Source organism: Nomascus leucogenys, chromosome X, assembly GCF_006542625.1.
Source record: "Nomascus leucogenys isolate Asia chromosome X, Asia_NLE_v1, whole genome shotgun sequence".
In the NCBI taxonomy this organism is placed as follows: domain Eukaryota; kingdom Metazoa; phylum Chordata; class Mammalia; order Primates; family Hylobatidae; genus Nomascus; species Nomascus leucogenys.
In genome coordinates, this window is record NC_044406.1 from 126,838,666 (window position 1) to 126,851,465 (window position 12,800).

The 12,800-nt window shown below is 39.1% G+C and overlaps 1 protein-coding gene across 1 annotated transcript; it reads right to left on the reverse strand.

Moving 5' to 3' along the window:
* Window positions 1–3,011: 3,011 nt before the first annotated feature.
* LOC105738127 (60S ribosomal protein L36a-like) lies at window positions 3,012–3,703 on the reverse strand. The gene is made up of 2 exons (XM_012498813.2): window positions 3,621–3,703; window positions 3,012–3,246 (listed from the first exon to the last, which is right to left on the reverse strand). Exons 1-2 carry the CDS (start codon window positions 3,701–3,703, stop codon window positions 3,012–3,014), a joined length of 318 nt encoding a protein of 105 aa, XP_012354267.2.
* Between the last annotated feature and the right edge of the window lie 9,097 nt (window positions 3,704–12,800).

Consider the following 12,800-nt stretch of genomic DNA (forward strand, 5'->3'; position numbering starts at 1 on the left):
AAGTTGAGGATCATCGTGTCTATAAGGACCAAGCAAATCAATAGAAATACTAAATTTATCAGCTGACAGAGCACAGAGATACATGTATGTATGCTCACTTTTATGTGTGTATGTATCTGTGGGGAAAAGAAAGAGAGATCAGATTGTTACTGTGTCTGTGTAGAAAGAAGTAGACATAGGAGACTCCATTTTGTTCTATACTAAGAAAAATTCTTCTGCCTTGAGATGCTGTTAATCTATAACCTTACCCCCCACCCCGTGCTCTCTGAAACATGTGCTGTGTCAACTCAGGGTTAAATGGATTAAGGGCTGTGCAAGGTGTGCTTTGTTACGCAGATGCTTGAAGGCAGCATGCTCGTTAAGAGTCATCACCACTCCCTAATGTCAAGTACCCAGGGACACAAACACTGCGGAAGGCCGCAGGGACCTCTGCCTAGGAAAGCCAGGTATTGTCCAAGGTTTCTCCCCATGTGATAGTCTGAAATATGGCCTCGTGGGAAGGGAAAGACCTGACCGTCCCCCAGCCTGACACCCGTAAAGGGTATGTGCTGAGGAGGATTAGTATAAGAGGAAGGAATGCCTCTTTGCAGTTGAGACAAGAGGAAGGCATCTGTCTCCTGCCCGTCCCTGGGCAATGGAATCTCTCAGTGTAAAACCCGATTGTATGTTCCATCTACTGATATAGGGGAAAACCGCCTTAGGGCTGGAGGTGGGACATGCGGGCAGCAATACTGCTTTGTAAGGCATTGAGATGTTTATGTGTATGCTTATCTAAAGCACAGCACTTGATTCTTTACCTTGTCTATGATGCAGAGACCTTTGTTCACGTGTTTATCTGCTGACCTTCTCTCCACTATTATCCTATGACCCTGACACATCCCCCTCTCCGAGAGACACCCAAGAATGATCAATAAATACTAAGGGAACTCAGAGGCCGGCGGGATCCTCCATATGCTGAACGCTGGTCCTCTGGGCCCCCTTATTTCTTTCTCTATACTTTGTGTCTTTTTCTTTTCCAAGTCTCTCGTTCCACCTAATGAGAAACACCCACAGGTGTGGAGGGGCAACCCACCCCTTCATGTATCTCCTAGCTATCTATCCATCCATCTATCTATCTATCTATCCATCTATCTATCTATCTCCCTCCCTATCATGTATCTCTATCATTTATCATCACCAGCTCTGTCTGTACATCTATCTATATCTAGTATGATAAACAAGATTTTGTACTGATGTCTTCAACTCTATTACTATGTAGATCATTCTAGCCTTCTCTCCTTGCTTGTCATAATCTCCCACTTCAAGAATGAGACACTTTGCTCTCCCAACCATCCATCTGTTTACCTAATTGTTCAATTACAGTATACATGCTTGGTGGTTTTAGGATTGTTAACCTACAGCCCCATGGGAAACAGCTTTACCAACTAAAGTACAGCACTTTGATGTACAGTTCCTTTTGCTTTTAGTCTTACAGTATGCACTCATTTCCAAAGTTACTTATGTCCTCACTTTTTCCCTCCACCTCCTTAAGTGAGATGGTTTCATACATTTGTTATGCAGTTAAGATGATTTCATCAGTCTTAATTTCATTCTTGGATCCCCCAACTTTATAAATTATTTTAAAAATTTGCATACATTAAGTTATACTCTCTGTGCTGTAAAGTTATATGGTTTTTGACAAATGCATAGCGTCACGTATTCATGAATACAATATCATACACAATAGTTTCACCTCCCTAAAAAATCTCCTGTGCTTTAGCCATTAAACCTTTTCTCCCCACCACTGAGCCACTGGTAACCATTGATCTTTTTACTGTCCCTGTAGTTTTTCCTTTCCCAATATGTCATATAATTTAAATCATATAGTATGTAGCCTTTCTGACTAGTTTCTTTCCTTTTTTTCCTAATCTTTTAATTTTTTTTTTCTCATAGTTTTTTTTTTATTATACTTTAGGTTTTAGGGTACATGTGCACAATGTGCAGGTTTGTTACATATGTATTCATGTGCCATGTTGATTTCCTGCACCCATTAACTCGTCATTTAGCATTAGGTATATCTCCTAATACTGTCCCTCCTCCCTCCCCCAACCCCACAACAGTCCCCAGAGTGTGATGTTCCCCTTCCTGTGTCCATGAGTTCTCATTGTTCAATTCCCACCTATGAGTGAGAACATGTGGTGTTTGGTTTTTTGTCCTTGCGATAGTTTACTGAGAATGATGTTTTCCAGTTTCATCCATGTCCCTACAAAGGACATGAACTCATCATTTTTTATGGCTGCATAGTATTCCATGGTGTATATGTGCCACATTTTCTTAATCCAGTGTATCGTTGTTGGACATTTGGGTTGGTTCCAAGTCTTTGCTATTGTGAATAGTGCCGCAATAAACATACGTGTGCATGTGTCTTTATAGCAGCATGATTTATAGTCCTTTGGGTATATACCCAGTAATGGGATGGCTGGGTCAAATGGTATTTCTAGTTCGAGATCCCTGAGGAATCGCCACACTGACTTCCACAATGGTTGAATTAGTTTACAGTCCCACCAACAGTGTAAAAGTGTTCCTATTTCTCCACATCCTCTCCAGCACCTGTTGTTTCCTGCTTTTTTAATGATGGCCATTCTAACTGGTGTGAGATGGTATCTCACTGTGGTTTTGATTTGCATTTCTCTGATGGCCAGTGATGATGAGCATTTCTTCATGTGTTTTTTGGCTGCATAAATGTCTTCTTTTGAGAAGTGTCTGTTCATGTCCTTAATTTATTTATTTTTTCTTCAACTTTTATTTTAAGTTCAGGGGTACATGTGCAGGATGTGTAGGTTTGTTACATCGGTAAACGTGTGCCATGGTGGTTTGCTGCACAGATCAATCCATCACCTAGGTATTAAGTTTTCCAGATTCCTCTGTGTCTCTTCATGGCTTGGTAGCTCATTTCTTTTCATTTTATTTTATTTTATTTTTAACATAAACTCAAGATTTTATTGTCTTCATAATAAAACAAAAGATGACACTTAGAACTGGATCACTTGGCCCTTTCTCTTATCTCCTCCCAGTTCAAAATGCTTGCATCTTTTAATAGCCAGTGTTCTCTTAGATCTGCAGTTAGGCTCAACACACTCAAGCCTTAGCACAATCTTCTTTGTAGTTTTAGCCTTTTTCCAGAAAATCGGCTTAGTCTGCCCACCATAGCCACTCTGCTTCCTGTCATAACACCACTTTCCCTGGGCATGCACCATAGCCACTCTGCTTCCTGTCATAATATCGCTTTCCCTGGGCATGTAGAGAATACTTGCTCTTCTTTTTTTTTTTTTTTTTTTTAATTTTTTTTTTTTTTTTGAGGCGGAGTCTCGCTCTGTCGCCCAGGCTGGAGTGCAGTGGCGCGATCTCCGCTCACTGCAAGCCCCGTCTCCTGGGTTCACGCCATTCTCCTGCCTCAGCCTCCCGAGTAGCTGGGACTACAGGTGCCCACCACCACACCCAGCTAATTTTTTTGTATTTTAGTAGAGATGGGGTTTCACCGTATTAGCCAGGATGGTCTCGATCTCCTGACCTCGTGATCCACCCGCCTGGGCCTCCCAAAGTGCTGGGATTACAGGCAGGAGCCACCACGCCGGGTGCACTTCTTGCACTGTATCACTTTGTGAGGTTGGCGCTTGCCACACTTCTTACAGAAAGTCCGGCGGGTTTTGGGAACATTCACCATGTTTGCCTGAGTGGTATTGGGCACAGAAAGGAAACAGCTCATTTCTTTTTATTACCAAATAATATTTTATGGTAATAAATGTTACAATATTTACACAATATTATATTGTTTATCCATTTCTCTATTAAAGGTCATCTTGGTTACTTCCAGTTTTGTGTGAGTATGAATAAACCTTCACATACATGCTTCTGTGGGAACACAGATTTTCAAGTTAATTGAGTAAATACTTAGGAGCACAACTGATGAATCTTGTTTAGCTTTGTAAGAGGTTACCAAACTATCTTTCAAAGTGACTCTACCATTTTGCATCCACACTGGCAATAAATGCAAGTTCCTGTTGTGCCTCATCCTCACCAGCAATTGCTATTGTGTTTTAGATTTTATGCATTCTAGTAGCTAGTAGCTGTGTAGTGGTATCACATTATAATTTGCATTTCCCAAGTGAAAAATTATATTGAGCTTCTTCTCATATGGTCCTTTTCTATCTGTAAATCTTCTTTGGTTGGTTGGCTGTTGTGATATTTAGACCATTGTTTGGAGGAGGTTGATTTCTTTGTGATTGTTGAGTTTTCAAAGTTCTTTATCTCCTTGGATACAAGTTTTTTTTATCAGATATGTATTTTGTAAATATTTTATTCCGCTCTGTGGCATGTCTTTCACCCTCTTAACAGTATCTTTTGTGAACAAAAGTTTTTAATTTTAATAAAATCTAACATCAATATTTTTCATGGATCATGCTTTTGATATTGCATATAGAAACTCTTCACCTTAGGCCAGGCGAGGTGGCTCATGCCTGTAATTCCAGCACTTTGGGAAGCCAAGGTGGGAGGATCACTTGAGATCAAGAGTTTGAGAACAGCCTGGCCAACGTGGTGAAACCCCATTTCTACTAAAAATACAAAAAATTATCTGGACATGGTGGTATGCGCCTGTAATCCCAGCTACTTGGGAGGCTGAGGCAGGAGAATGGCTTGAACCCAGGAGGCAGAGGTTGCAGTGAGCCAAGAATGTGCCATTACTCTCCAGCCTGGGTGACAGAGTGAATGAGACTTTGGCTCAAAATAAAATAAAAATAAATGTAAAAATATAGAAACTCTTCACCTTACCTAAGGTCACATGGATTTTCTCCTAAACTTCCTTACAAAAAAAGTTTCCTTGCCACCTCATTCTCACCCCTCAGCATATATTTTGATGTTCTTGATCTTTCATTATCTTATTCTTTGAGAAACATTATTCATATAGAATTTTAAAAGTTGGGCCTTGAAACTTGACAACTAGACAGCTTCTCTTCAAGTTGTGGCCCCAGCACTTCACAGCAGTAGGATCTTTTGCAAGTCCCTTCACTTCTGTGAGCTTCAATTTCCTTTTCTTCAAAATGTGTCCATGGTATCTACCAAGTCGAGCTGTGAAAATTAAATAAGCTAATGCATGTAAAACACTTAGCATAGTTCCTGGTATATACGGTAGCTATTAGTTGTGTGTTTGTGAATTTCGTATACAGAAGTATAATTCTATGACCTTTAATTTCTTCTTAAGCCAGGGTGAAGAACTTTTCTTTTATAAATAATAGTATCTAAACCTACTGAATAAAATTTGATGTTAAACTGTATGTTTAAGAGATTTTTTATTTTCATTTGATAGGTTTTACTTATAATAATCAATTAAGAATATATGTATGTGTGTGTATATATATATATACACATAGGGAGAGAGGTATATAGAAAGAGAAAGAGAGATTGGTAGTAAACTGTAGACAGTACCTGCTACATAATAACCCTAGGCTTCTTTCTCTTTATATACCCAGAGAAATGAACAAAATGGCCAATATGTAATAACACCCTCATTACATGATTTCCTCTAGGTTGAAGTGACTCTAATGGAACTCTAAGTTCATATAGGAATTACTGACTCCATGTCTTTATAAGCTATAGGAACTAGACTTGAGCAAGCTGTATCTTTCAGTGTTTCAGCTTCTCTTGCTTAGAGAGCATACAAAATCACTTGTTATTAATTCTAAATATAGTTTCTATTAGTTAAATGTTTCCATGAATCAGACACTGCATTAAGCATTTTACCTTCATTATCTCATTTAATCCTTTCAAAATCTTCTTTTGGCAGGTGCTATCCTTGTTCATATTTTGCTGGGGAGGAAATACGGGTTCTAAGAATAAAGTAACTTTTACAAAGGTCACACAACTGATAGATATCAGAGTATGAGTTGGAACCTAGGGATGTTTGATACCAAAGTCAATTCTCATAAATGCTATGCTCAACTGCTTCTCATGGTTCAACAGAAATGAGCATAACAAGTTATTGAGAGATAACTTAGAGTGATAGAGTGATATCTAGGAAAATCAAATAAGGCTTAAACGATGATATTCTTTCCAGGTAATTATCAATAAGAATAACTTAGGTCTCTGTTATAGAATATGTCTTTGGACTGGACTATCCAACGATTTTCCCAGTAGTGCATGTAATGTGACAACCACTTATGTCTCATGATGATCCTCATTAGACAAATGATCCAGGACTGAAAGCAAAATGACTCTATTTTATATCTTGAAATGTGTGCAGCAGAGAATCCAGTTAGTGTGTGAAATTTGTATTTTTAAATACTAAAACTAATAATTGTATAGTTGATGTAATTTTAAGAAAATCAGTCATTTTGTTTTGCGAAATAAGTTGGATGTCAATGTTAAAATTTAAGTGTTCATGCAGCCATTAAACCTCTGCATATGAGTTTTCTTTTCTAACTGGATATTATATATTTCTTAGCAAAATATTTATTGTCAGCATCTTCAACAACTTTTCTTCACAATTATTGGTTTGTGATTTGAATTTAGCTTCATATAACATTTGACAGAACTTAATTTATTGTACCTCTGTTATGAAATTCATCATAGTACAACAGTTCACAAACCTATCTATGTTGTGCTTATTTCAGATTACATTAGCACTCCTCAGGATCTAGACACATAAATTCTTCACTTCTTCTTTTTGTTTTATTTTTGAGATAGAGTTTCACTCTTATTGCCCAGACTGGAGTGCAATGACATGACCTCTGTTCACCACAACATCTGCCTCTCAGGTTCAAGCGATTCTCCTACCTCAGCCTGCCAAGTAGCTGGGATTGCAGGCATGCACCACCACGCCCGGCTAATTTTTGTATTTTTAGTGGAGCAGGGTTTTTCCATGACAGTCAGCCTGGTCTCGAACTCCCGACCTCAAGTGATTGGCCCACCTCAGCCTCCCAAAGTGCTGGGATTACAGATGTCAGCCACTGCACCCGACCCAAATTCTTCACTTCTATGTGGTATTCAGTACTAAGCACTTCCTGAGTACTTCCTTTGAGTTCAACAAATACGCCTTGAGATGAATGAAGCTATAAAATGGCCTTGAGAATATTTCAGGTCATAATCTCAAGACATTTCATTGTTATCAGAAAGTTTTAATATTCTACCTAATGTTTGCCTTTAAATAATATACCCAAGATAGAGAAATATATCGGAAACAGTGATGTCTAATGTAAGATTCCAAGTTGGAGTCCTGAACAGTTATAGATCTCTTATTTGGGTTTCACATCAAAATTTGCCATCATCAAGGTTAATATACTTTCTATACCAATAGAATAATTTTATCAAAAATGCCTCAAGAGTGTGAATAATCTCAATATTTTTCTTACCACCAAAATCCTTTTGTAATAAATTGTTCTTAGCTTTTCATTGGATGGGATATATAGCTTATGTTTTTTGATATCATAAGCATCTTTAGGAAATAAAAGACATTTGAAAGCCATGTTTAAAGCAACCTCTGCTGCTGCATGTTAAATTAGCATTTGTCCTTTCTCACTGATTAATGAGGAGTATTGATGTGGCTTGTTTATGACATGTTCCCCAGTGTTAGAAGACTTTATCTTACTTATCCTTCAGATTTGGTTTCTTCTACAGTTTTCTAAAGCTGTTAATTTTCTACAGGTGCTTTTATGCTAGGGACAGAGATGCTCAGATAAGATTTGGCAATGCATAGAAAAAGCTTTTACCTGTCTGCTCTACTGGTGGGAAAGTGAAGGGTTAATGATGCAGTGAAAGAAAATAACTGAATTTTTGTTATGGGTTGCTTAAGAAAAACATATTTGTATAGCAATTACATTTAATGTAAAATAATATTTACAATGTAACCATTTTTTGTAGGCTGAATGGTAAGATATATGTGAATATGAAGAAAGCTATGAAGTGCCATCATAAATATCATCATTCTGCTATTTCTTATTCAAGTTGCTTTCAAAGGAATTACCACCCCTCCCTCCACTTCACCTGCTGCCCCAAATTAGGACAATATAGACTATAATTTTTGAATTCCATTTATTGGGTTTTTATAATTTCTCTTCTAACTTTTCCTTCACGAGTCTGTCACTCAGAAATGCCCTCCTTGGGGGTAATCACGAATAATTCTAGGTTCTCTCCCTGTTAAACAGCCCTTGAAAACAACTCACATATTATCTGTTCCATCCTCGCCAATTTCTCCTCACTCCTGCCCTCCAGTCTCCTCTTCCTCAAGCGAAATTTTCCCATCTCCTGCCAAACTTTTCCTTGTAAAAATGTTTTCTTCCAGCCGGGCGTGGTGGCTCACGTCTGTAATCCCAGCACTTTGGGATGCCGAGGTGGGTGGATCACCTGAGGTCAGGAGAGTTCGAGACCAGCCTGGCCAACATGGTGAAACCCCGTCTCTATTAAAAATACAAAAATTAGCTGAGCGTGGTGGTGGGCGCCTGTAATCCCAGCTACTTGGGAGGCTGAGACAAAAGAATTGCTTGAACCCAGGAGGCGGAGGTTGCAGTGAGCCGAGATGGCTGCCACTGCACTCCAACCTGGGCAACAAAGAGCAAAACTCCGTTTCAAAAAAAGAAAAAAAGTTTTCTTCCTTTTACGTACAACATTCTGTTGTGATGACTGTGTCTCCTCTGGTAACAGTGGCTGGTGCCAGGTCAAGAAATCCCCTATCCTACACCAGTAAAACTGGTTTGTTTGATCCAGTTTCAAACCTTCACTTGGTTTCTGATTGTGTGTTTCTGTTTACTTGCTCTGGAATTGAGAGGACACAATAGTGAGCTCATTCTGTCACCTTAGTTGTTTGTCTGGGGTGTCTCAGGAAAGTGAATATTGGAAGATATAATAATACAAATAAAAGCTACTGCATATTGAGTGCTTACTATGTCTTAATCACTTTATACATCTTCTTCCATTTTATCATCATAACAACACATTGAGCCTATTATCATTATTATTCCCTGACAGTGCGTTACAGTGTCTGTTGAATAAAGGAATGAATCAACATTCAAGAGATTAAAAAACTTTCCCAAGGTCCCACAGATCTTAAATAGCATTCTGTTGGACCCTAAGTCTGTACTGTTTAAGTGTTATATGCATAGTCTCTTTTAAGGAACATTTTGAGGAATGACAGTCTCCCAAGCACATATACACTTGGCACCATGACATTTTATATTTATTGTTACTTCGAACTTTATATGGCTTCTCATTTATTAATTATTCAAATATTATATATATATATATTCATTGAGCACCTACTGTGTGTTATTTGTATTTTAGGCACTAGGCACACTCTAGTGAACAAGATAAACTGTTTTTAACTTTTACTGTTAATTTTTCAGGACATTCTGCCATATAAACTGTGCCCCTTAAGTTCCAAGGAATATATGGAAAATCCATATATATTCAATACCATTTATGTCTCTCAATTTTCTGTGCATAATGGACATTCAAACGTTTGTTGAACAATATGATGATGTCATAGAAAAAAAAACTCTAGGTTGGGAGCTAAGGTCTGGCTCTTGCATTTACTACCTCCGTTACTTTACCCAAGTCACTCAGCTATATGAACCTCAATTTCCGCTTCTTGAAATAGGAAAAATAAACCCTCCCTCACTAACTCATGGAATCTTGCTATGAAGATCAACGAGCTGATGAAGAATAAGGGATTTTTAAGGTTTCAGATTCTGCAAATTTCTAATATTCCTGTTATCGTCATTTTTAACAGACTGGATAAGCACTAGAAAGTTATTTTCAACTCGGAAGGGAAGGCAGTTGCAGAAAATAGAAAATAAGGCTAAGAAATTAAAGTTAGCATGTTGGCTTTGGACTTCCTATCATTCTAGTTACAGTCTTTTGAGCTCCCTTTAATTTTTAAAAATATTTTCAATACGCTGTACTAATAGCAACGGGCACTAAAAGTTTAAAATACTAGAATGATACAAAAATTAGCTGGGTGCTGTGGCACCTGCCTGTAATCCCAGCTACTCGGGAGGCTGAGACAGAAGAATTGCTTGAGCCTGGGAAGCGGAGGTTGCAGTGAGCTGAGATTGCACCATTGCACTCCAGCCTGGGTGACAGAGTGAGACTCCATCTCAAAGAAAAATAAAATAAAATATAATATAATACTAGAATATGCCTGAAAAAAAAATTGTAGTGTTGAGACTTTTCAGTTATAGGGGTTAGAACACCATAGTTTAAGGCTTTATCTCTTGTCTTTATACTCACTCAAAATGGAAATAGCTGAGGAATATTAGATAAGAAAGAAGTAACTGGGAGAATATAGCTAAGTGGCTCAGTATTTCAGCTAGTGTTTAGTGCACAAATGGAGAGACAAAAATAAACGCTCCTGGCCGGGCACAGTGGCTCATGCCTGTAATCCTAGCACTTTGGGAGGCGGAGGTGGGTGGATCACCTGAGGTCAGGAGTTCGAGACCAGCCTGGCCAACATGGCAAAACCCCGTCTCTGCTAAAAATACAAAAATTAGCTGGGTGTGGTGGTGCATGCTTGCAATCCCTGCTCCTTGGGAGGCTGAGACAGGAGAATCCCTTGAACCCAGGAGGCAGAGGTTGCAGTGAGCTGAGATCGTGCCACTGCACTCCAGCCTGGGCCACATAGCAAGACTCCGTCTCAAAAAAAATAAAATAGATAAATAAATAAAAGCGCCTAGGTCTTTGTGAGTTTTCTTCTTGGAGAAGTTTCAAACCACTTATATTTGTTGCATATGCTGATTATTGTTCATGACAATTCCCTCAGGTAATGGAAAGGTATAGTGATAGCAGCAAAGACAGGAGAAGGTAGAGTTTTAAGAATATTTTCTGGCCAGGCATGGTGGCTCACGCTTGTAATCCCAGCACTTTGGGAGTCTGAGGTGGGCAGATCATGAGGTCAGGAGTTCAAGACCAACCTGGCCAACACAGTGAGACCTCGTATCTACTAAAAATATAAAATTAGCTGGGCATGGTGGTGGATGCCTGTAATCCCAGCTACTCGGGAGGCTGAGGCAGGAGAATCGCTTGAACCTGGGTGGTGGAGGTTGCAGTGAGCTGAGATTGTGCCACTGCACTGTAGCCTGGGCGACAGAGCTAGACTCCGTCTCAAAAAAAAAAAAAGAATATTTTTCTCAGTGTCATTATTTTAGAAACAAAGTTCCAGTCTGGTAACTTCTCTTAATGTTGCTGTTAATATTTACCAATCTGCATAGTCTTCCTCTTCTACTTCCAAAGCTTTGAAGTAGGAACATTTTGTAGTGAACATTTCCTAACTGTTTTAACAGAAACGCAATGGCCATCATGGTGCATTGACAAAGTAGGGAAAATAATGCACAAAGATTGTGAGGGAAAGAGGATCAGAGAGAGCACATCAGTAATGATAATTTATTACACCAAAGTTTGACAACAAAGTTACAACATGGAAGAGTGGAAATTACAGGTGGCTGGTGTCGACAGGAGTTTAGAAGCTTGCTTTAGTACATCATCTTGTTGGTACTGTGTTATATAGTGTTTGCACTACCATCTCTTAAGTTTCCTTGTTTGCTCCTTCTGTTTGTCATATGAGGTGATTAAGGCAGTTTATTTAATTGTTTTGTTTATACCCATCCAATTTATTTCTCTATTCTTTTGCTATAAGAATCCTTTTTGGCGGGGATATATCTTCTCCCCAGTCATAAGGGAATGCAAGGTATTGTGATAGAATGTTTAACAAGAACCACATGGTTTTTCAATGGAACAGCATAAATGAACACATGAATAGCGATATTTAGAGAAGAATATAAGTGATCTTGAAGACATTATTTGCATCCCTGGATGTAGTTGTGCCTGAGGTCTCTTCCACTTTTCTTTTTTAAGGTGACATATTTCCCTTTTGCTGCGGTTAGTTTAAATTGGGTTTCTGTTCCTTGCAACTAAATGATTCATGAATAAACAACCCTCAGTTGTACAGAAGAGGAAACAGAATCAGAGATTGTGTGCTCCTTAAAACCATATACCTAATGCACGGTTAAGGCCCGAATCCAGGCTTCTTGACCCAAAGCCTATGTTTTCTTCTTACACAACTGTTCTTTAGTTCTAGCTCTACCATTAAATAACTGTAGAACTTTGAACAAATTGAATGCAATGCTAAGCCTCCGTTTTCTTCGTTTGTAAAATGAGGTCGCTGGATTAATGATCTCGTGTCATCATCAGCTCTAGTTTTCTCTCATTTTCTTTTTTTTTTTTTTTTGAGACAGAGTCTTGCTCTGTTGCCCAGGCTGCACTGCAGTGGCATGATCTCGGCTCACTGCAACCTCCACCTCCCAGGTTCAGGCAATTATCTGCCTCAGCCTCCTGAGTAGCTGGGATTACAGGCGCCCGCCACCATGCCTGGCTAATTTTTGTGTTTTTAGTAGAGATGGGGTTTCACCATCTTGGCCAGGCTGGTCTTGAACTCTTGACCTCATGATTCACCTGCCTCGACCTCCCAAAGTGCTGGGATTACAGGCATGAGCCACCGCGCCTGGCCTTCTCTCATTTTCAGTTCAAGTATTTAGTTTAGTTTATGTATTTATTTTTTGATTCAGAGTCTTGCTCTGTCCCCCAGGCTGGAGTGCAATGGCATGATCTTCGGCTCACTGCAACCTCCGCCTCCCAGGTTCAAGCAAGTCTCCTGCCTCAGACTCCAGAGTAGCTGGGGTTACAGGCTCCTGCCACCATGACCAGCTAATTTTTGTATTTTTAGTAGAGACAGGGTTTCACCATATTGGCCAGGCTTGTCTCTTGGCCAGGCTGGTCTT